A 25,730-nucleotide genomic window follows, 5' to 3' on the forward strand; every position below is an offset into this window, starting at 1 on the left:
TATAATTTTATACACATTAAAACATAATTAACGTATTTTGAAACATAACATGTAAAAATATTATATTTTTTTACTTACAGACAAATAGATAACCAAAGATTATATGTATATATGAATAAATATTAATGTGATTTCGTCTCGGGAAAAAGCCTAAATGAATTTGTTAAATTTAATTTCCGCTAACTTTTGATCTGATTAAAGAGAAAAAAGTGATAATGATTTGAGAGAAATCAAAAGAAATGAGAGACATAATTAATGAAACGAGATAAGGCATCAAATTGATTTCACCGCCGAGACATGCAGATAAACATCATCATCGAGACGACTTACCTCGAGACTGCTTACCCGGATCATGCTCGACGATAAAGGCCGGCACCGCCGTAACCGTCTGATAGTCAGCCTCGATGACATCCTGTTGACTGTCTTGTTTCACTTCGAGCAACGTCTGCATCGCGTCCGCATCGCCGCAGCTCCTCCGCATATACTTGGACCTGGAGATCTTCAGTAAGCTAGCAGTGTTTAGATCCTGATTGTTGTCACGCGGCATCGAATTCCCCGACAACTCGTTCAACGGAACCGTGGAACCCGATAAAGAGAGGGCAACATCGTCAGCGCTATGGCGTCTCGATTTTGACAAGCGTTTGAACATTTTGTTTGTCTACCTGGAAATAAAAAATTATTTAATTTATTTAAAATATTTAATTTAAATTTAATTTAATTTTTAAAAAAGAGACTGTATTGCGATAAAATATCTATACGATATATATATATATCGTATTTATTTTTTATGATTATTTTTATAATTATTATAATAATCTATACGAATTAAACATTACTAATGATATTAGTACGCGACGGCTGGAATTAATGCTAAATAAGTAAAAGAAAAATTCATTTCGATACTGTAAATGCTTCTGACATAAGTATTGTACATCTGATATAATTGTAAAGGAAGGATGAGTATACATTAATTTTTTATAACTAGCAAAAAAATAATGAAAGATGTTGCGAATGTACGAGGCGATGGACGATTGAGTGTAAAACAAAGAAGTCACTTATGTTACGCTTCATCCGCGCATCGAAAAGAAATGCGAGGGAGACTCGTTACAAAGTATGTAACAGCCGATGCAACGCGATGTCCCTCCGCAAGTTTCCAAGTACGATTTACCGTTCGATGTCTGACGATCGGCAAACCTTTTTGCGGCTGCGAAAAGATACGGCGGATCTTTCATTTATCGCCCGACTAATGGCATCCGTCGGGAGTATTTCAGAAGAGAAACCGACTTACCGCCAATCAAGATATTTGTGATATCGGACAGTAATATGACAACGTAATATTATTCACTAATATAATACGATGTCAGTTTTCCCCTTTCGTGATTTTATAGCGTCTATTAAATAAGTGATTATCAGTTTTAACGATCTCATAAGTAATATTGAGTTCATCATTGAGAAAAAAAACTCGGGAAAAAAGAGACAGAGAAAATGAAAGAGAGAGAGTAAAATTAACTTCTCTTGCGATCGTCCATCACAAGAGAGAGCGAGAGAGAAAGAGAGAGAGAAGGCTGTCTGTTATTATTTATTTTTTTCCTCGTCAAGGTTCCCGGATTTCAGTCTCATGCTCTCGTGGTGACGTGATGATTTGCACACACAGGTAAAAAGGAGGCGGGCGAAAACAGCTTTCTTGAAATAAACGTTATCGCGCATCTCAGCGCTTCTATTCTTTATCATCTCTTGCATCTTCTTTTCCTTTTCAAATTTTTTTCTTCGCATTATTATTCTCAATGATCGATGTTAACGATCAATGTCATCGTAACTTAACGACATAAATAAGTATTAATGTTCTTTGCGACACTCGATATAGGCGTGAAATTTATTTATCCTTCATCATTCTTGCTTCTACTAAGTTCTAATACGTAACTATTCTGTATTAACATTCCATACTTTATGTATCGGGTATAAATCTAATAATTTATTCCTGTCTTCTTATGCTCGAAGGTTCTCGTTATTATCAGCTGACTGAAATGTCAAATATGTAAAATCGATAAAGAGAGGAGCAAAGATTACGTCGTGACATCGTGAAGACTGCGGATGCGATAGCGAAGAAAAATGCGCGGGCAAAATAAGCAACTTTATGATACACGTGAGGTTGGAGAAAGTCTCGCATGTGCAGAAACTGCATGCTCGTATGCATCTTCGCAGTCATCGAATATTGCGTTATTTCACGTAATGCCATAGCCGTAGACACGACACGATGCTGCATCAGCTTTCGGACAGCATCATCGCCATCGGCGCGGAAGAGGTAAGATCGACCGACATTCCTGATTTCACCGCTCAGTTGACAGCTGGTACTTTCTATCGCTTATCGCAGAATCATTGGATGTCCTTGCAATAGATAACTTGTACATCAAAATGTGACAAGAATTAATTGTTCGTTAGAATCTGTATTTCATATTCGATCTAAAATTGTGTGTGTCCTATTATTTAACTATACATATATGTTGTGTAATAATTTCTTTTTTAATTTTACATATAGATAATATTATCGTGATACATAATATAAATATCAAGAAACGATTATATTCTCTTTTCATCGACGTAACGCCCTTCGTAAAACACGCGGGACAAATTTGCATTTCATGAGCTGCACTTCCGTGACGAGCCTCGTGCCATGCAGACACATGAAGAGAAGCCGGGGGTACTTCCGGTGTATACACACGCGATTAAGTTCTCAATGAAGTCTATACAATAAAACAAAAAAAAAAAGAAAGAAAAAGAAAAAAAAACGTATGTGACGAGTGGACGACACCGGAGAATACATGTATGATGCAACATATGTCATCTACTCTGAGCATACCATGCTCTATTCGTTTTGACTAAAATTTAAAACTTCCTGTAAAATAAACGGCATCTCCTTAGGAATCTTCTCGATGATAAATCGCTCAGAGCATAAATGTATAGTGTATAAATAAATATATAATTGATAATGCAATGCTACTAATTTTGCTCCTATTTTCTGCATCCGGCATAATAATTCGCGTCTGACAAATGATGATTCGCGTGTGCTGAGATACGCAAGAAAGGTATTATCGATAGCGCGTTATTCGCACGACTCGCTGCTCTTAGAGAATTATACTTTTGTACACCATGTACGGAGTTTGCGTTTTATTACTGGTTTATGTCCGTCGTTATGTACGTACAATGTCTATGTCTCGCACATGCTCCGTTACGACTTCTGCTTCCGCAACTTTTTATTCGTGACAGCGTCGAGTCTGAAGTTAATATGATCGGGAAAATATGTCGAGCGTGATAAATGACGACGCCGTACAATAATATTTTCCTCGTTTTTATTTTCAATAATAAATATAATCAATATATAATTTAAAAAACGTTCTAACCACATGAAAAATTTGTTGTCGAAAAAATAATCAATTGATAATAAATAATTATATATAAAAAAGCACACAATTTTATCTCGATGTAAAAATGTCATATTAATATCTGTTCCAAAAAAAAGAGCACGATTATGCGCTAGACATAGATTCACACTTTCGAAGTGAAGTGTTTCTAACGCGCCTCGATAAGGGAAAATTGACCGAGATGATATTTTATTCAAAAATCGATCTTCGTCGATGTCGTGACTACGAGTACACCAGGACGCACATGCTCTTGGTCACCAACAGATCGCTTCATTTACTCCTGCTGTATCACAGGTGTTATATTACATTGTCCACGTACGAGTAAATAACGAAAGGGAAGGATATCGGATGTTGCGTGGCATAAGGGTGATGTTACGAGGGCTTATTCCTCATTTTTCGAGGAAGTTCAGTCCTCGATAAATATCAGCTGTCTCTTAGCTCTCGAATACTCTGTTGTGTTCGATTAGCGGGAAATGTTTCAATAAATATGTACACGCGAGTAGAATTTTTATCTCTTTTCTTCATCACGTCTCATATCTTTTGACATAAAATCTCAAGGATGAAAAAAATAAAATCTTATTTTTTCAATTAATTTTAAACTTTAATTTTGAACTTTAAAATATAAATAAATCTAACTTTTTGACATAATTTTATATAAAAATAATTTCTATCACTAACCGAGTATGAGATGTATATATGTTGAAATGCGTTAAGAAGTAAAAATAATAACAGTTTTTTTTTTCGATTTAAATTGAAAATTCGATTCGCAAGATGTTTAATGATGAGAATTAAAAGCGAAGTGAGTGAAATAGATTCGGTACTTTTACTTTTGAACTCCATGTTTATCGCGATATTCGCGGTTGAGAGACACTCTGTAAATGTCGGAACATCTTATACGTATATGTACACATAAAAGTGTTTATTACGCTATCTGATCCAACTCATAGTACGCGCGGACAAAGATATATAATTCACGTAAAAAGATCAAAATGCTAATAATATACCCGTTACGCTTTCCACAGTTATCCCTGTTTTTATACCTCCACGAAATGTCGGAGGTAGTGTTTTGCTATGAGATTCCGCGTAACATAGCGCGGTCCGTGTCGTAATGTCCGCTATGGTACGCTTCGTGCGCGATGTAATTTTCGAAACGATTAAAGCCTTGTTACCCTGACTCGCGCCTCAAGAACGCGCGCTCCGGCTGCGTGCGGTTCTAAATAGACACGCGGAAAAATGTCAGCGTAGTATCGAGCGTCTCGCGCGAGCAAACTCAACGCTTTATACCCGTGCAATGTCAGGAATTCTCTACCGGCGAATTTTCCACGCAAATCGATGACGATTTAGAGAAATATGAAAAGAAAGAGAAAAAGAGACGCGATGCGAAAAAGTCGACATCGCTGCGATGAAAATAGAGACTCGTAATTTTGCTGAAACTGGAGAGAGTTCCGTGTTTAATTTTGACTATTAAAAAGCTGATAATTGAGTTTACTATTCTGTCTTACACTCTCCGGCGTAGAGTGACCATCGCATACTTCCCGTTTAGGTAGCCTTCCACTCGCACTATCCTGTGTCTTTCATTTGATTCTCGCGGAGACAGTAGAGATTTTACATATGTATATAACGTTTTTATAATGTTAATCCATTAAAAACTCTTTCTCTCTCTCTCTCTCTCTCTCTCTAAGATATTGTGAGATAAAAATTTTATTACGGATAAAATAATCTTTTAGTATCCCAGAATGTTTAATAAATCGTGGCAGATCCAATGGGGAGAGAATTCTCCTCGTAAAAGAAATTCAATTCGAATCGGCAATTCGAGAATGCTAAGTTTGTAGGATATGTAAATACATAAAATTGCACAAACGTATCGTGAAAGTATGACAGTCCCCTCAACTGGTAACTTTTTTTTTTTTTTTTTTTTTTACATTACTAGTGGGTAGTGTGTCGTGGTTAGATGACCTCGCTTTCAAAGAGAAAAGCCCATCAAAGATTTACAATGGAAACCGATGATGGTATGTATATTCCGCGTTTATTACCATGTCCATTATTATCACCAACGTCCGCGTTCAAAGGTTCTGCCCTTTTTTTTCTGCTTTCTTTCTATGTAGTACATTTAAACATGTCGTAATACATAAAAATATTCTCTTGATTATTATACTATGGCGCGAAAGAGATAGACAGGTAGATAAATAGATAGAGAAATTAGTTATAAATTTTATTCTAAATAAAATTAAATTTACGAATGTGAGAAACGTATTTTCAATAGACAAAGTATATTAAAGACAATACATAATATGATTATTCAATAGAAATTACTTCCACACTAATTTCTCGTTTTTATAAATTTACCCGATAATCGTGATAAGCTCTGTGTATCAATATATAACATTTATTTCTTATACCTGTTGTCACCGGATAAAGGTCTAAGTATTCGTTGTTGCTAGAACATGAACAATAGGCGTGAAGCATTTACGACGTAAGATAAAGGCGTATTATCACCGTCCGTGAACGGCCTTCTTCCGTCTCTATTTTCTTACGGCGCATCTGGATCCGCGCGATGCAGCAGCGTTTACGGATATAAAATCGTCGTATAAGGTAGAGGGTAGTCGACACCTTAGATGGCTTGAAATACAGCGGCGGAGAGGCCGGACTGCTTGGTCAGGTCTAGGCAAAAACTAGGATAGGCCTAAGCTGACTCCCGGTACCACGGGACGACCGCGATGTAGAGAAAAACGCAGCGGTCACATGGTGCCGTGAAGGGGTGAGAGGAGAGAGAGAAAGAGAGAGGTGCGCAAAGAGAGGCTTCTGCCTACATGCGTATGCGTGCACGCACGGAGGGGAAACCGGGAGAGAACGCAGAGTGTGTGTGTGTGTGTGTGTGTGTGTGTGTGAGAGAGAGAGAGAGAGAGAGACGCGGCTAAACCTTGGAAGGAGAGAAGCAAATACACTGCCGGGATAGGTATATTCAGCGTAGTCGACCGGACAGTGCACTGAACTTGGCAAGAAGTCCAAGGTTGCTTGGCTTAATGATCTAGTTTCTTCAACGGAGATATGATTCATCATTTTATGCATTAGTTCATCGTGAACCATCTCCGCTGATATTTCCGCGTAAAAATCCGCGCAAACGCAATCGTCTCACCTAAAAATACATACACGAATACGAGATCTACGAGAGACGGGATCTACTCGTCACAAAAACTCGGTTCTTACCTAAGAACGCTCGAGGGCGAAAGCAAGAAAGGCCGCGTCCGAAACATTCAAATCGACTGCGCTCTCGATTCGTTTGCGACAGCTCTTTTGAGAAGAGAAGAACGAGGTTTCTTCGAAAGAGAAGAAATATGTTAAAATATAAAATAGATAAATTTTAGATTTCTTTAAAATTGTTTAAAACGTTAAAAAAATAGAGAAAAGGTCGATTAACGTCGTCCAAAAATAAAATATTTTTCAAATCCGATCGTACAAAACTCAGCTTGTTTTTTTTTTGTCAGAGATTTGACATCTTCTTTTCGCGAAACCAGTCTGAGAATGTCAGAGCCATGTGATGATGCAATTTTTCAGGCGCATATACTGCGTCATCGACAGAATCTTGAATTCCAAAATACGCTACGGACTGTCGCATGACTGATCTACTATTTCATGCAACTTTCTAAAATAAGTTTTTTATTGTATGCGTTTTCTAATATTTTGCATTCATATGAAGGAAAAACACAGTCTCTTATTTGTTCAAATAAAATGATAGATCAAAGTTTCAAATGATAGATTTGTAGGTGTACTGAAAAAACTGAATAACTTTCTTAAGATAAGCATTTTTCATTATCACATAAAATTTTCATTTTTTTATCACTAAAAAATTACAATAAAGAATATGTACTGCATATTCAACATTTTGTTAAAACAATGAATATGTAAACAAAGATAGATATATATTTATAACATAATAAATATATTCATAACTTTCTAATTCATGACTATTCATATAACATAATTCATTTGGCTTGTCGACAATATGAGAATAAAACTATCAGAGAGCAAATTTATCAAAAAATTTTCTAATGTTTTTCCATGTTTTTTCAAGGAAGTAGACACCTTGATAATTGAATAACTAAGGCATATTCCTCTTTCTATATCTCGTACATTTAAGACTTGATCGCAACTTGATAGAAAAATTGTTCTGAAAAAATACGACGATAATGTATACGCAATTATCTTATCCAAAACTCGATGGTATTATCGACGCTTATCGCGATACACACTGTGGTATCCAACTGTATCCAGCAGCATCCAGCTGTTCCATTCTGTAATCGTTCCATAGCTGTTGGCTGCATCGCGCCGCAAACGCTGCGAGGAAGTTTCTTACGTCCTGCGAATGTATGTACGTGCGATTGCGAGAATACAAAATCAGGTGATTCAAGACAGCGCGGACCGAATCCTTTGTGCAACGGCGCGAGAAACGCGCTGCATCATCCATTTGGATAGAGGAGTACACGCACTGAGCGCGAAGAAAAACTGGAAGAGAGAGAGAGAGAGAGAAAGAGAGGGAGGAGGAAGAGGAGAGGTGTATACGCGTAAATAAGTCTTTTTTTTTTTTTATGCCGCGATGTAAACCGCTACAACGCGCTAGCCAATATGATCTCGCGCTGCTCCGTTGTGCGTGTAATAGCAAGAGATGCACGAGTACGCATCTTTTTGCGTTACGTTTAATATTGATAAGCCTTTATTAGCCTGCATTACGGTGTTTAACGGACCGTCTAAAAACGCGCCTCGTTAACGTCTCGCGTCGAACAATCGAAAATAAATATTTTTCCTTTCAATTCTGAATAACTTTTATCTTAGATGTACGAAAAATTATTTTCTATAATCATTTGAGATTGGACTTGGACACATTCTGAACATTTAAATAAGCATTAACATTAATGGAGGAAAGATATAAAAAATAGTCGCAGGTCTCCTAAACTGATTTCTGAGGCCTTGTTTCTTAGCGACTGAATATTGCATTTTATCGAAATTAATATAAGTTGAATCCATTTAGTTTATCAATCATTCGTACTTTCTTTAACAAATTACATAATCTAAAATAATAGTGGATTATTTTTTAAAGATGATTTTATCGTTATTTTTTTTATTTTCATTTTAATCATATTTTATTTTAAGAATTAATTTCTCAGATTTCAATTCTTTCTTTCATTTTTCAAGAATTATATTTATTAAAAATAGGAACATTGTAATATTATCAAAACTGCAATTTGATAAAGAGCGGTAAATATCTGTAAATATAAATTTTGTTTTTAAATTTTTAATTTGAAACATGAGCCCGAAAACAAAATGCCAATTTTAATATCCTTCCTCTGGATATTAGCTGGACATGATATGACGAAGAGAATCGCCGACGGACAGGCGAAAGTAATTCCGACGGCAACGATGAAACGAGAGAGAGAGAGAGAGAGAGAGAGAGAGAGAGAGAGAGGGAATATATCACCGGTAAGATACCGGCGCGTGCCGGTTGACCCTGCGCGTTACCCTGCCCGCAGCGTGGGGGTCAGCAGGTAGAACGCGTGTTTGACGAGAGATCAGGTACGAGATGTGGAAATGCACGCTGCCTTATTTATGCGTACCCGCCCCTGTATCCTGCGCGTGCGAGATTTATCTCTCTTGCCGCAATAATCTCTAGTATAAAATAAATCTATTACAGCCCCATCGCCGCTGCCAATAAATAGATCGACACGCGCGCGCAGCCTTTTACTTGTATCATTGAATCGAGTTTGCGTTTTCTTCACGTTTGTCTCTTTTGCTGTAAAAAAAAAAGAGAATTTATCTCGTTTTTTATCAGCTGACAACGACGCAAATAATGATACATGGAGATGAACGGTGTAACTTGACTACCTTGAATGCATTTCTCGTTAGTAGACGGAGAGAGATGCGATTCGTTTTGTTTGTTCCATTGAAAAATAAAAAAAAAAAATTGAAGGTAATCTTGTATAAGCGTCAAAGATGCAACTAATGAAAAAAATACGATAGTCATGTGGACCCCGTCTGTATCGAATAATTCGGGACACAAGAATTTGCATCGGCCCTCCACAATAAAAATATTCAAAATGGTTAAATTATACGGTTCATCCTCTGTATGTATGATAAATAAAAGATAGAGAAATGAGAAAAAGAAAGAGACAGAGAGAGATAATTGGGAGAAAGAATGGTATTGTGTTCTCCAGGGAAGGATATCCATAATAAAGAAGGAGAAGGTACGTACGAAGGTACTTACACGAAGAAAAGAAAATTTCCATATCCCCCAGTAAAATTTCCGATTATCATCGATATTGACATACCTCAGGCATGCGAAACTTTATTAAGTCTGACTTATTGATGAGAAGTAAATATATACTCTAAAAAGATTACGAAAAATAATCTCGCTATATAAAGTGGCCGTGTCGAGGCAAAACTTTTCCTTTGTCGTTATTAGAATGTAATACATATTCGATTACATAAAATTATAACCGCCGCAGTTATCAATGAATAAATTAGGCCTTTCGCAAACGGTGAACAATTTGAAAAATTATGTCAAGGAGAATAAAGTCTGTGAAAGAACATATTATTATCTCATAGATCATTGTACAACTACGATCGCGCAATTATCAATATATGATATCCATGCAGTTCGTAATTGACTCGCATCCACGTGATGTTAGCACCTGTTTATAATCGAAACACGTGATACCGCGGATTCCGTCGACATTGTTGATCGAAGAAGACGTCTCGCGTATTTCGTTGTTTAGACATGAACGACAAGAGACATCTTCTTCAAGCGCATCGCAAACTGACAGAAGAATAAAGAAATCGCGGCGTGAGAAAGAATACAAAGATCCTGCGAAGCGAGGAGAGGTTCTACCGTGACGGTAGACTCAACATTATAAAGGGAGAATCGACTGGAATCACAGCATTCGATAGCTGCTCCTTCGTACGTACCTCTTCGGTTCCAGATCGCTTCTCTCTCTCTCTCTCTCTCTTTTTCCCTCTCGCTCATTTCCTCCTTCATTCGCTTCTCTCGCTGTCTCGACATCAGCTTCGCTCGACCTCTAATTCTCAAGCGAACAAAAACTTAATCGGTCGCTTCCTCCGTTCGCTCTTATAGTTGTAGCGAGAGTAAGAGAAAAGAAAAAGGAAGAGAGAGGAAGGGAAGACTTGACGAGCCTGGAGGGCTAGAGCGATGAGGGGAGGAGAGAAAATCGAGGAAAAAAGAGGAGAGCAGGTTGGGCTTTTCCTGTAGAATACGATCAGGATCACCTTCAACGTAATCTCCGTATCCAGTAGCTATAACCGTCTGAATTCATTTAATCGTGCGACGATACGTTTAGATGTAGCACGAAGCTACTTACAGCCGGTTTACAGCCTGCTCTCATAGCGCGCTCTCGCGCTTAATATCGTATGATTTATCGAGATATCTACTCTCCGATCGGAATAAAAAATGCGAGGAATGAGCACGATGAAAGTCGATTCGCCTTCGGAACGATTGGGAAAAGCAGATGCGGCTAATTCGGTAAACCAAATTGCAAGCAGGTAGACGCATAAAATAGCCGGAAGCAGCGATAGTGACAGCGTGAAAGATTGTGCCAGATGTTCTCACACTGCTTGATTGCTCATCCTCGACCAAGGATAATATTTGATTCGAGTCTGTCTCTCGCAGGCAATTCATTTTGAAAAATGTATAACAACAATTTTATTTCTATAAACATATAAGGACAAATAATTCGTGTATAAAATAGATATTAACTCTATCTAACGGAAAAAATTATACTTGCATTAGAATAAATAAAAGAAATATTATTTCTCTATTTCATTTATATCGATTATTCTTAATCGTAGAGAAAGAGAGCTGCTCCTTGCTCGGCAGTGAATATTTGTAATTTTTGTTTGTTTCGCCAAATGTGATTAACACAAGCAGTACTTGCGCAGAAATATCGGCACTTAGGTAAATAGCTAAGTACCTTCGCCGAGCGTCGACATGAGTAGATACAGCAAACACTTTCGTGCGCACCATGGAGGTGTTGAAGGCACGACGTTGATTAAATTTATGTCTCTGACAGGCGTGATAAATGCGATAGTTCGATTTGGTTATAATTTGGGTTCTCGAGTAAGAGGTGTATTCTTAAGAGAGGTGTACGGACCTTTTAGTACATGTCACGCTGATATCTACTCTCCACGATTTACGGCGATGATAAAGCAATGACGAACGAAAGGAGAGAATGGAACAAATTTACTTTCCGCGTATTCCTGGGCTAATCAATTTAAATATCCCCGTGTAACGCTTGATTAATTATTCTTGTAATATACTTTGGATATGGTTTCCTCAAAATTTACAAGCGAAATATATTGGAGAGAATTATCGTGTCGCAAAAGGGAGAGATGATATGGTTCATAATATTATTATATCATAATGTAATAATAATTATTTGTTATAGTAATAATTATTGTGATAATATAATGTATTATATTTCACTATCTTATATTACATCGCGTTATATATAATATCGATATTTTATATTAGTCGATATTGTGCGCTTTCTGTTGTAAATGTAATAGAAGTAAAGATTTATATTCGTATCTTCTTTCATCTTTAATTGAATTAAAGGCGTTTCAACGGCGGCGCATAAATATTAGTGATTACTTACCCCGCCAATATAAGAGTAAGATTAATAAGCTTGAGATGTAAGCGATGCACGAATGGCAAGTTAATTCGCGTCGCTTCAATGCAAAACACCTCGCGCGAAGCGAATTCTATTTAACTAACGTAGCAGCCAATGAGGCAGGGAATACAATATATTGAGCGAACGGAGGCATGAATGCTCTCATCTGTTTATGTAAATAAACGACACCTTGAATGCTGCCCGCGGCAGCACGGTCCACTTTCCAGCATGCCGGTGTCTCGGATAAATTGTTTGTCGCGAGAGTACATCCGCGGTATGCAAATCTGCTTCCCCTCCCAATCCTTTTTCTTATGCTCTCTTTTCGTTTTCCCTCCGAGGTTCCGAGATTCCGTTACGTTGTGCGAGCCGAGTCGAACGCGAGAAAGATGAATATTCGCGCGGCGAGTGTGAAAGAAAGAAGGAGGGAACGAGATGGAGAGCGACGCAAGGTCTAGAAGCGAGAATTAAGAGGAGGAAGAAGAGAGTGTGGAAACGCGTGTGTGTGTTGAAACGAACTCGGCAGAGAGATGAAGGAAGAAGAAGAAAGAAAGAAACACACACACACACCACTCTCGTTTCGCATTCTGCAGCACGCTAGTCAGCGGCTAACTATAAGAGGAGCTAACTATAACTCGCGAAGTTTCTACCCGTGGCCGCTATTTCGGGGTTCCCGCGTGCGTTGTCGCACCGCCAAATCCTGATCCCATCCCGTGAAAGATCTGACGTCGTCGCAGCTCCGCGGAAAAGAGATACGACGTAAAAGAAAAAGCAGCAAAACCAATGTATCCTATATTTCTCAGCAATTGAATGTCGCGCTTTATTCGATCATTATTTTACATATTTGTCTCGATAGATTTTTAAATTCGTTTAATTTTCCTTCTTTTTTATTTGACCGTTATTTCCATCATATGTTAATGCTTTTTACAGTGAAAATTTTATTTCCCTCAAATCGCACAATTTAATATGTAAACACGGATCGGTATTCTATTTTAATTACAGTATGAAGGTAAAATTTCTTAGAAATAAATTTGTAATAGCAGAGCAATTTTAAATACTACTACTTGTAAATAGTGTAATAATTCCTGTTTAAATAATTTAGGTAAAAAAAAAAACCTTCGTTAATAATTTACCCGATAGATTTTTTACAGAAACTTAATTTAAATTTAAGGAAGAAAAACGGCTTTACTACTAAGTATTATCAATAATTTAATAGCGCATTACTACATTATTAGGGAGAATAATAATTAATTATCCACTTCTAAATAGGGTGAGACTAGTGATTTAATGGACGGTTACTCTGCAATATTTTACTTATAAGAGCATTTTGCACCCTAGTTATATATAATCATATACAAGCTGCTACGTATAATTCTAAGCCGGTTCTTATCCAGTTTTGTGCGCTGTGTTTAATTACGTTTAATTACGTCGCAGCGATTAAGCGCTCGCTTAGGGTCAATGCACGATACTATCCCGATGACGCTTGCTCACCTCACTTCATTGCTTAAATCCTATAATTTATTTATAAACTAAGAATTCTACTAGAATGCGCGAACGAGATTAGCCGATATTTTTGTTTGGCTTCGTCTAGAGTTACGCCTTTGCAATGTAGAAAAACATTTGTATCACGCGATATATTCGCGTTCAAATGATATAAATATGACCAAGATAGATATCTTGAAAATAGAATGTCGTGTATTAGAAAGTGATAAAAGATTAAAGTAAGATGAAATATGAGAAAAGAATCGAGAAAACTTTTAAAGTTCTATGAAGAGAAAAGTCTCTCGAGATTCTCCACGGTCTCGATCAGAGTTTTACATCCGCGATCGATACGTCGTGATTTTCGCGCGATTAAAGAGAGCAAATGTAATTAGCGTCGGTCGGAAACGAGCGATCGGATTAACCTTATGCTCTCGTCTCGCTTGAAAACTCAAGCTCGCTCGCTCGCTCGCTTTCGCTGCGAAAACTGAAACCGGGTATATGCTCGATGCGCTTGTCGAACGAGCCGCACCGACGTGATCGCGTGCATCCGGTGAATCGACCGAGTATCCTTTTCGAATCTCCATCTCGACTCTCGGAGTCGCGGGGTCGCCGTTTACCTTGTCAGTTTCTTCCGTGGAAAAAAAATATCATCCTCTCCCCCTTTCGTCTCTTTATCCCATCCCTACGTGCGTCTATAACAGTCTACGCAACATTAATATCCGAATAAAATCTTAAGAACGTTCTCAAAATCGTGAAATCGTGAAATTGTTCGAAATTTACATCAAACTCACAATAAAATCACAAACTGTGACAAATTTTAGAAATGATGGTGTTTTTTTTTTTTTGAATTGTCGGCATTAGACACGTTTACGCGCAAAGATTTACGACGGTGTAATTTGTCAATTATAAGATGGAAAGTTCTCTGTCGCGCGCCCGAAAAGTGTCTACGCTTCGCGTAGCAATAGTATATTGTCCGTTCCGCCCGTGAGTACAAACGACCTCTGGATCCTTCAAACACGTTATTGCACATGCAATACACCTGTTACTGTACGAGTTGCGTAAGTTACCTCGGTGGCGAGCCCACGGGTCAAACTGACCGCAAGAATTCCGAATACTTTCACTCGTTTCAGGCGCGGCACGAATGACACGAGACCGGGCCGAGAAAGTATCCCAATATGTATGCAACATGATCTGATAACTGCAGCACGAGAAAAAAAAAGAGGGAGAGAGAGAGAGAGAAAGAAAGGCGGGTGGTAAAGAAGGTAGTGACGAAAATAAAATCTCCAACTTACGCACTTGAGTCCGATGTTACATAGGAACAACCGGGACCACGCGGAATGCAGATGCATTCCATGTTTCCTCATCGATCGTAGACGGGTATCGTGCTGCAGAGGCGTATATTGCCTCAAGTACACGTGTCACATTCGAAATTGACACAAATTACGATTGTATTACTTAGATTAAGGCGCAAGAATTGATGAGATTCCATCGTCTTAGTCGAGAGAGATGCATTTTGGGCCGATGAATTCTTTTGACGATAATACAAATAGTAAAGAGATGAACGAAATATTTTGTTCAGATCTAATAAGAACATGTAAAAAATAATTATTGTGTTATTACGATTACCATGTGTGAAACAAGAATTATTATTTTATAGAAGATATCCTTCGTGGGATATGCCACACATTATAGATAATAAATAACTATAATTTTATGCATTGCACAATACATATATATTACTAGTAATTTTGAAAATTAAATAATCATTTAAATATATATGCTACAGTCGTTTAGGATAAGCCAAACGAGCGTGACGTAACGAGAATGTACATTCTATATTTTAATGCACGCACTATGAAGGCTTGTGCGCTATGCAAACTAACTCGGCCGTGTTAGTTAATCTACTGATATTATCAATTTATGATCGCACGTGCATGATTCGGCATAGGCGGGACTATTTCATGCGAGAACAAAAGCGAAAGCTGGCGTTTTTAAAATCCCAGAGATGTATATGTATATAATTATTTTGCGTGATCATAATATATGTAATGCTATATCAAAAGTGTAAACCGTTGAACACAAGGATTTCAACACTACCTTTGTAACAGCAATGTGTAATTAAATTGAAATTTTCACCATTAACAGTACACTATCAATTAATATATGATAATATATTCTAAAGTTTTAAAGCAACTCATATAATACACTGTTTCCAAGCATTTTCCTTACTTTAATATGGAAAAATAAAGCATATATTGACAAAAATTAAAATTATTATATATAATTTAAGTTTTTAAATTATGAAGTTGTGTAATTAATCAAATAACGGTCAATTTTTAAAACAAGTTTCACTATAATTTATCACAAAGTGATATTAACAACAAACAAATAATCTATCCTGAGAATAAAACGCGTGATTTTGAATATAAAATCAATAAAAATTATTTATTTTTAATCTTTCCAAATATTAGTCTAAAGTCTTTAAAAAATTGAAACAATCGTCGCTTAATTAAAATATTTTATAATTCTAATCTATAACGAATTAAAAATTCTCTTATTATTCAAACAAATTAGTGTATTTATTAATATTTTGTTTACATAATAATTTCTACTAATGTCTTGAAATCTTATATTTGTATTGTACCGAAATTCCACAGTAATCCACCCCTCGAGGGTACTCCAGCGAAAGACGATGAGCTCCGCATATCTAGCCTATCATCTCTCGAATCTGCGGAACCTTGAGGAGTATCTCAGCAGACGCGTCTATTTAAAATTGCAAACCGGTGGCCCCGCGCGATAGGATCTGTCGAAAAAGGCATAAAGCGACCAAAATGTGTCGCACAAAAGCCCGTAAAGAAGGTCAACCGGACTCAGGGGTCAAGCGGAGTCAACCGATGCGATTTGGTTTATGGCGCGAGCTCGTGCCCCTTCTCTCTCTCTCTTTCTCTCTCCCTTTATCTTTCTTTCTCTCTGTATTATTGTATTTTCGACGATGATTTACGATAGGAACGACCATTGCATTTGTGCTTTCTTCTAATTTTTTTTATTTTCTACCCGGCAACGCGTACGGCGCTCAACGGGCGATGCGTCGCGGGACATCATCAGCAATATCCCGGAATTTCCGGAGCTGGCCGCTCTCGCGTTTCTTTCTACGCGTCATTCAAGAAGAATAACACTTCTTATTGAATGCAAAGCGATAAATAATATGTGGGACCTAAAATATATTTCTCATATGATTTTATTTATTCTAAACAATTGCGTTTGTGTTATTTATTTGTTCTATTCTTTATATCTTCGCGCTTTTTGTCCACTTTATCTTATATGTACTTTCAATATTGTAATGATTAATGATTAATCCATGTCACGAAGCATTATCACTTCTATTCTCGTAGGCTAAATTTAGATTGCATGTCGATTTTTTTATAACGTTGAATTATTTTCTCTATTTATGATGCTAGGAAGAAAGATATGTTATTTATTTGAATATATTTTCTTAGCGATATTATCAGCTAGATTCATGAAAGTTTATATAGTAGGGAAACGTACGTGACGTAATTCATAAATTGTAAGATTAGAAATTCACAAAATGTGTGCGCGAAGCATACAAGATTATAAAGCGTCTGGAAGAAAGTAATCCTTGTGAAAAAATCCATAATGAATCTCACACGTAAAAGTTAATTTATCGATGCGCTTTCAAAGCACTGAGTTTAATGCACTTAATTTCGCCAATTTCAATCCGGAAGTAAAAAAAAATATATATATATATATAAAAAATAGATGTAGAAATTGTTACACAACTGGACATTATTCCATAAAAGCTCCCTAACAAAGTAATGTAGTAATTTTACTTAAATTAAATCTAAAATATAAAGTTATCGATTCGCAAAAAGTAACTATGTATGTACATATATCTGCGATACGAAATACAAAAATATCAGACTGATAAGAAAGCACACACGTAAGTTAAATGATGCAAGGACTTCTCGAATGTATTAAACACCTCGAGAAATATTGCCTCATGATGATGTAAATCGCGGTTAATATAATTAAAAAGTTGGAGAACGCGTCGAGCAGGTTTACGCGATTGTCGCGAATAACCATCGAAAAACGCAACAGCGATGCGGAGCGAAGCGCCTCTCTCTGACAGATGGCTACCAGAGATTTCTGCAAGAAAATAACGTTTACAAAAACGTTGACGAGAGATACAGCGTGAATATGGCGCACTGGAGCTTTGGAGGAAGCTCCGCAATTTCTAGAGAGTAATCCTTGCGAAAGCGACTCGTCACGTCGTTCCACATTCAAATGTAGAACTGTTCGCTCTCTTTGCATATTAAACACAAGATACTCCCCTTATGTACTAACTCTGCTATTCTATTCGAATTTATTCGGCCAATTTTATCAAGAGATAAAGAATATAGATTTTAAGAGATTTTAAGAAATTCCGCATAAAAAAATGAATTTATATTGACGTATTTAAATTGACGACTGAATACGCATTACATGCGTCGTAATTTCATTACTGAGAATACGCGGTACTGAAACAAGGAATACTTTGTCAAACAGCTCGTATATACACGTATATCGCTCCAATCCATCGTAACTTCATCCGTTTCTTTATTCAATTTCAGATCCACATCCGGCCGCTTCTACATTTAGTAGAAAATCGCGAATATCGCGATGACTTTTCCTAACATATATGCTTACTGTTAGATTAAAATGACTGCAGTATTAAATTAGAAACATAAAAACTTCGATGAATTAAGCACGTGATGTGCTCTGGAATGTATATACATGATTGCGTGGCTGTGGATGCACAGCGGATATGAAATAGCGTTACGAGCAGTAAAAGCGAATCGACCGCTTTCACATGCTCTGCAGTTTGTATATACGGCCGAGCAATTTATAGCACAGTGAAATGAATGCGTCTCTCGCTATCGATCTTTCTATAATTCTACCGTTATTCCTAGTTTAATGTAGGATATATATGTAGATTATTAAGCATACAAGTTTGAAGTCCTCGCCGAATCTGTAACGCGGTATTGCGGCAAAACAGAAGATTCTCAAAGCAATTGAAAATGCCTCGGAAAGAAACAAATAAAAATATTTTCTTCGAAATTAATTCAAGGTTTGAGAACAAAAATTCTGTTATGCTTCATTATTTTGTCAAAATTTAAAATTGCAAGTAGATGTAAACTTTAGTAAATTTTTTTATAATTCTTATTAAAATAAATTTAAAAAATCATTAAGAAAATTATTTTTATTTAAAATTTAATGCAATATCCTTTTACGTCATTTATTAGATTGCAAAAGATTTAACGTTTTTCTATTAAATTCTGTATCAAATAAAGTTAGAAAGAATCTGAGATTTAAAAACAAAAGAAAATTAAAAATATTCTTTTTTAAGAAACTTATACTTGTAAGCCGATAACGACAATTTTGATTGAAAACTCTAATTTGTTTTCAACTTTATTTGACAAATATGATCGATTTTTTTCATGAAAACCTAATATCTCCATTTTAACACAATAGAAAACAATGTTTTATCCCCAAAAAATATAATCTTTAAATAACTGCTTCCAGAAATATATGACACGAATTAATCTCTCAAGATGTCTTTCATATTCGCTATTTACATATTTTGCATTTTCGAAGAGAACGTATAATGTCACACATTCGAATATATCTTATTGTAGACCACGTTATTGTCTGTCGCTACTAATAGGGTCGTAGAAGCAGTTTCATAATCACATTCAAGACATTACAAATGCCAAAAAATTGAGATGCAGAATGATATCTCATCCGCGAGTCATTATTTTCGTAAAGGTATTGTGATAAACGCGATAAATTGCGGAATTCTGTAATACCATGAAATTTCGCTCATTATTCATAATTGACGCTATTGTACTTTGTGACTCGAAGATTTGAAAATGGATATTGCGTATAAGTTGTCGTGGCATTTTTTTCCTTTTTTATTGTCATTTGCACTGAATCATTGGCACGCCACTCGACGTGACATTATTAAATTTACGTGCGAAATACATTGTGGCAAAAGTTCTCTTCCGTCATTGTGGCGCGATACGAACTTTGTTGGAGAAGCTACACAATGCAAAAAGTTGTAGAGTAAGCGAATTTCCGGAAGCGTATTCAGAAGCAACCAGCAAAATCGTGCTGGCGATCGATTCGATTACCTGAAATAACTGGGGCGAACGCCCTTATGATGATACCGTATTACGACAACGATTTCTCTATTTCCATTTTAATTATTAAATAACATGGCTTGATCAATAATCATATAGTTAATAACAAAATAGATATAATTTAAAAATATTTATAATAAAATATTTTCAACACTACTCTATTACAATAGTGTTTCGCATTTATATTTGGAGTAATGCAAGAATGCAGAAACGCATTAATTCGCCATTGTTAGTGTCGCGTTTAGATAAAACCTCTTTACTCCAAAACGCGATTGTCAATGAGTTGTCACTTACCTTTCTTTCAACGGTAAAGTCAGCGGTGAACCTACGTCTTCCGGTTGCTGCAAAAACCTCCTATGGTGCACCGGCGGAAAAACACCCTCCACAACTGCGGTACTGGACGGTTCGTTCCTCTCGGAAAAGCACAGGTGTCATCGCACTGTCACGAACGCGATTCACCGCATCAAATACCGCGGCGTGTCTCTCTTTCTCTCTCTCTCTCTTTCTTCTCTCTCTGTAAGTACGTGACGTATCGTTAATATTTCGCGCGATTCGAGAAACAATTGGAAATTTCGGGGAGTGGATGGAACGTGAACCTCGATCGATGTCCGTGCGCAGACTGCCCGCACCATCGTCTGCATCGGTTGCCTCGCGTTCGTCATACTACGGTCTCTCGTTGCGTCCTTTTCCCGCACGTGTTTTCGCTCTTTCGTTCTTTCCCCCACTGCGCTTGCTTTATCCATCTCGTTCAGAGTGCGAATTTTCCCTGTAAGCATCATAATTGTTAAATAAGGAAAATTCATCAATATTACGTAAAAAATTAATAAATATACCGGATAAAAAAAGATGTGAATTGTAAGAAATAAATTTTTATATCATCTTTCGCTGAACTTCTTTTTGCATATTACACGTTTAATAAATCTTGATTAAATTTTTAAATTTATTGTTAATTATGTCATCATATGGCAAAAAAATCACTTAAAAAGAAATGTAATATGTAATTATCGACGGACAATAATTTCAGCTTATTCCCACATAACTTGATTACACCTACAAAAATTCTTTATAGGACGTTGCTTCTTTCATCATTTTCTTCATCATGATATTCAGAATTAATTGTTCTCTCTACAAATATGTTCAAAAAGAAACATTTAGCAATATCTGTGTAATAGACAAATTACTTATTTTCATATTGTGATAATTTTTTTTTAGACATGTTTAAATCTCAATGATGAATTAATACAAAAACAAGTTTATACGACCTCGACTACCGTGAAATCGTTTCGTCAGAGAAAACTTACATTTTTTTATTTTCTTTTTTTATATAATTAAAATTATATAATTACTGATGAATATAGTTGGAAATTTTTTTCAATAATAACAAGAAAAGAGAAACTCTTTTATAATCAAGAAGTTTATTTATACGATAAATTCTCTTCTATTTAGGGCATTCAGAGACCTCTCTCTCTCTCTCTCTCTCTCTCTCTCTCTCTCTCTCTCTCTCTCTCTAAACTCACCGCTGTCGAATATGTGACAAGACATCATTAAGATCCCATGCATCGGTTTCCAAACCGATTGATGTTTGTTCTTTGTAAATGTGAGGTAGAAAAAGGGCATCACTCTCGAGGTCGGTGTTTCCCTTAAGTAGATATGACAACCTATATCATTTAAGTTGAGAATTAACTAAGCACTCTATTTAATGCATTACTACTCACTGTTCCAATGTCGGACAATGACAGAAATAATTAACACTCGAATTGTTGATAATAGGTTTAGTAATAGAGTAATAATTTATAGTATAATACAATGCAGTTTTTTATGTAGCATGCAGAAAAAATTGCAGAAACGTTGTTAAAATATTTCGTCATAATCAATACAATTTGTGTTCTTATGAATTTTCTGGCGAAAAAAGATGAAAGAATTCTATTATTTTCCAAAAATTTTATAAAATGAATTGCACTCTCTTCTAATGAAGATCAGTTAAGATGATTTCGGGAGTGATTTAAGAAATTAAAAAAAAATTATGCGCGCGTGGATTAACATTCCATAATCAATATATAAAAAGATGAGTGTGTAAAATGAGTTAACAAAAAATAGCCACCAAAATTATGAGGAATTTAATTCTGCCGCATTGCAATTATGGTCTGAAAATAAGGACCGCCATTTCGCTTTTAATTGCGGTGTCGCAAATAAGGATCTCATATATGTATAAAAAAAAGCTCCTCTGCTATTTTATATGAGAATCTTAGCTCGTTTAAGGTAAGTAACTGCCACGCAAAAACTGGACATTCCGCTGCTGTTCGTCCTTTTTTCATTCCACCCGTGTTTTCCCCCTTCCCACTTTTCATCGCGCTTCGCTCGAAGAACGGTGACACTTCAATCTTCGCTAGAAGAGCGCAAATGTAAAAGTAAACTTCTCTAGCGATAAATTGATCTAACCATTTTTGAGTCGTTACACATAAGATAATTTTCTAATCTCTTCTCAAATTTCATAGTTCTACAGATTAGAAATATACTCAATCACCGATGAAAGGTGCTATTAAAGACTCATAAAGCCACGGTCTCTGTAAAATTACGTGATTATCAAGGTTCTCGGGCGATCTGGAGAGAGATAATTAAAGAGCACTGACATTGCTTGAAATCGTTCTTGATCATATACGCGGTATCTGGATGATATCTACTATGTAATATATAAAGCGATATTAATTTTACAATTTACACAATTATATTATTCCAATATTTAGGCATACTTTCTCATCTATGTACAATGTGTATCACTCTATAAAAGAAACTTACCTCTAAAGTTATATAATATTATCACATATGCGTGATGTGTATGTGTGACTCGGCTTCCCGCCTTTTTCTCCATATGTAATTTCAACGAGAAGGCACGGCAAGTTTTCCAAATCACATTACATACACAAATTGACTTAACTTTTGGGCGTCACATTAATATCTTCTGTTTCTTCAGATCAGATATCTCGATCAAAACAAAAAATGAAATCTCGAATCCGGATTATTAGTATTACACTGTTATAAATATTACAACAGGAAAATACTGCAGATGAATCGTTCTCCGCTGCCACAATTTTTATTAAAATACTTATTCTGAACGCTTCCACGTGCCCAAAACGCGAACTATATAATCACGAATCTTTTCGATCGGTATGATCGGTATGGTTCATATCATCTCACGAAAAAAAAGAAATCTATTAGACCTACTTATTAGAAAAAAACCTACTTATTAGGAAACAGTTGACTCATATCCAGTAAAAGAAAATAGCTGATTTAGAGTAGAGGGAAGAAATAATTGTCTCGAATAGAGAAGAAAAATAAATATATATAATATAAAAAAATTTTAGAAAACAGAATATTGATTGTACATGTATGTGTATTCGCAAATGACAGTGCTACTTTGTTAATAATTCTGTGTACTATTTTAATTAAACTTTTAATATTATTATATAATCAAATATATATATTAATAAACAAGTGTTTATACGACCAAACTGGCAATTTATTGTTTGATTATTATATCACGACGTTTCGACCATATGGTTTGGTCCTTATCAAGTGAAAGTTATAATTAAAAAGTAGAAAGAGAAAATCGAAATGTCAAACTGACAATGTCAGTTTGACATTTCGATTTTCTCTTCTACTTTTAATTATAACTTTCACTGATAAGACCAAACCATATGGTCGAAACGTCGTGATATAATAATCAAACAATAAATTGCCAGTTTGGTCGTATAAACACTTGTTTATTAATTTATTTACTGGCGACATTTTTAAAATTAAACATAATATATATATTAATGTAATATTTTAAATGTGTAATACACTGTAAACTTTTGTAAACTAGAGTGTACTTGTATATACCTATATATAAATAATATCAATTAAATTTATTATTATAATATATAAAAACAAAGAAACACTAAACAAGTATGTATATTTTCAGATTTATTAATTAATTTATTATTTTTATTCGTAGAAAAAACACCCTCTTCCAGCATGGTCATAATAAATATCATTAAAAATAATCTATCAAAATCAATTGGAAATTGTAAGAATATTTGTATTTTTTTTTAAATTTATTTAATATATTATATTTTGTATATTTATAATATACACAAAAAATCACTACTCAACCATTTTTTTATTGTGTTCAAAATATAATTATAAGACATTTCCGTGTTTGTATCATATACTCTATAAACTACAATCAACTTTTATCACATTTACAAAATTTAGCTATATAAAAATCTATTTCGTGACAACTATGTTAATTATGTGAAAACTAAATTATTTATTTACAAATTTACAGATTTACAAGTTGCATCTAGATTAAAATACTCTACGGAAATGTCACCTGTGTATAAAACATTAGCAGTATCTACTGTGAAGCCTTTTGTTTACATGGTCAAGTTAAACAGACCTGAGAAATTAAATGCAATAAATCCAACTATGTGGCGGTATAAAAAATCATCTATTATATGTCTTTTGAAATTAAATACCTATATTTGATATGAACAATTTTTATGTAGAGAATTTAAGGAATGTTTCGAGGGATTGGCATTCAATCCTGATTGCAGAGTAATTATTTTATCAGCTGCTGGAAAAGGATTCTGTTCAGGTATGAAATAATATATAAGTAAATTAATTATTATGACATGAATAAATTAATTATTCTATTTGATAACTATTTTAGGAATTGATCTTCATGGAATGTTGGAAATGGGTCAGGCCTTAGCACAGCACAATGATATTGCACGTAAATGCAGAGCTCTGGAGAATAAAATTAAAGATTATCAAGATTCATTTTCAGCCATAGAGAAGGTATCATTATTTACATGGAATTATAATATATTCACTATAGATCACTCCATTATGCGTCACATGATGCTTTTTTGTATAAACAAAATAATGATGCAAAGTTAATTGACAGTGTCCAAAACCTGTAATAGCTGCTGTACATGGTGCATGTATTGGTGCAGCTGTGGACATGATATCCGCAACTGACATACGCTATGCTTCCTCTAATGCATATTTCCAAATAAAGGAAGTTGATATTGGCCTAGCAGCCGATGTAGGTACACTTCAAAGATTTCCAAAGATTGTGGGATCTGACAGTTTAGTAAGAGAACTTGTATACACAGCACGAAAATATCCGGCGGCTGAAGCATTGGAAAGTGGATTTATAAATCGTATATTGGATAATGAGGAAAGGTAAAATAATAAATGCACTGAAAAAAGAATGTATAATCTTATAATGATTTTACTTGAACAAGATGAATTAATTTAAGATTATTCATATTTTTATTCAGTTTATTGAATAAGGCGATAGAAGTTGCTGAAAATATCGCAAAAAAAAGTCCAGTTGCTGTGCAAGGTTCAAAAATAAGCATGATATATTCCAGAGATCATTCTGTTCAAGAAGGATTAGATCATATTGTGAGTATTCTCCATCACTTACTCTACCTAAAATTAAATAAGCATTATAATTATTATTCATTATATGTAAAATAATTGTATCTAAAATTATTATAATATATATATTATTGGAGAATTTATCTCGATAGGCGATGCATAACAAGGCAATGCTTCAAAGTGAAGATTTCTTAGATGCAGTTATGGCACAAGCTACCAAAGGTGATCCTCCGATATTCTCAAAGTTATAATATTTCATCATTGAGTGATATATTACTACTTATTTAATCATATAATATTTGTGAGAAAAAAATAATCACAAATCTTTTTTATATTTTGATATTAAATTTTGATATATTTTTTGCAAAAATATAAGAATATAATATGACATATCAAAAAACGTATTTTTCTAATTAGAATTTAAAGTACTATTTAATACATATGTAACATTTATATGCTATTTATATGTAAAAACGGGCACAAATAAATTTCAGAAATAAATTTATGTATATGTAACATGAAATATATAT

General features: G+C 35.1%; 2 protein-coding genes and 1 long non-coding RNA gene across 7 annotated transcripts in view; 2 read left to right on the top strand and 1 right to left on the bottom strand.

Moving 5' to 3' along the window:
- Window positions 1-22,794, bottom strand: part of LOC126857001 (uncharacterized) — a 28,589-nt gene extending 5,795 nt beyond the window's left edge. Inside the window, exons 1-5 of one of the 3 annotated variants that reach the window (XM_050606057.1) lie at window positions 22,567-22,790; window positions 21,288-21,428; window positions 20,367-20,536; window positions 20,065-20,284; window positions 331-662 (exon numbers count right to left, since the gene is read on the bottom strand). In XM_050606057.1, coding sequence (XP_050462014.1) covers window positions 331-649 — 319 coding nt within the window. In that variant the 5' untranslated portion in view covers window positions 650-662; window positions 20,065-20,284; window positions 20,367-20,536; window positions 21,288-21,428; window positions 22,567-22,790. Of the gene's footprint in view, window positions 1-330; window positions 663-20,064; window positions 20,537-21,287; window positions 21,429-22,566 lie in introns of all 3 variants that reach the window. The other 2 variants (XM_050606056.1, XM_050606058.1) reach the window with 2 other exon arrangements.
- LOC126857039 (uncharacterized) lies at window positions 1,803-2,937 on the top strand. The gene is made up of 3 exons (XR_007688438.1): window positions 1,803-1,916; window positions 1,999-2,302; window positions 2,537-2,937. It is a non-coding gene; the product is annotated as an uncharacterized LOC126857039 (long non-coding RNA).
- Window positions 22,795-23,006: 212 nt separating the features above from the next.
- Window positions 23,007-25,709, top strand: LOC126857023 (delta(3,5)-Delta(2,4)-dienoyl-CoA isomerase, mitochondrial). 3 transcript variants are annotated; one of them, XM_050606097.1, is made up of 8 exons: window positions 23,007-23,155; window positions 23,765-23,836; window positions 24,098-24,245; window positions 24,318-24,406; window positions 24,482-24,609; window positions 24,719-24,999; window positions 25,098-25,224; window positions 25,353-25,709. In XM_050606097.1, the coding sequence occupies exons 2-8, from the start codon at window positions 23,785-23,787 to the stop codon at window positions 25,449-25,451; spliced, it is 924 nt and encodes a 307-aa protein (XP_050462054.1). In that variant the 5' UTR covers window positions 23,007-23,155; window positions 23,765-23,784; the 3' UTR covers window positions 25,452-25,709. The 3 variants fall into 3 exon arrangements, with proteins under 3 accessions (XP_050462054.1, XP_050462055.1, XP_050462056.1); XM_050606098.1 differs by having other exon boundaries at window positions 23,028-23,201; XM_050606099.1 differs by lacking the exons at window positions 23,007-23,155; window positions 23,765-23,836 and adding an exon at window positions 23,537-23,715.
- The last annotated feature ends 21 nt before the right edge of the window (window positions 25,710-25,730 follow it).

The sequence above is a fragment of the Cataglyphis hispanica genome, chromosome 20 (assembly GCF_021464435.1).
Source record: "Cataglyphis hispanica isolate Lineage 1 chromosome 20, ULB_Chis1_1.0, whole genome shotgun sequence".
Classification (NCBI taxonomy): Eukaryota; Metazoa; Arthropoda; class Insecta; order Hymenoptera; family Formicidae; genus Cataglyphis; species Cataglyphis hispanica.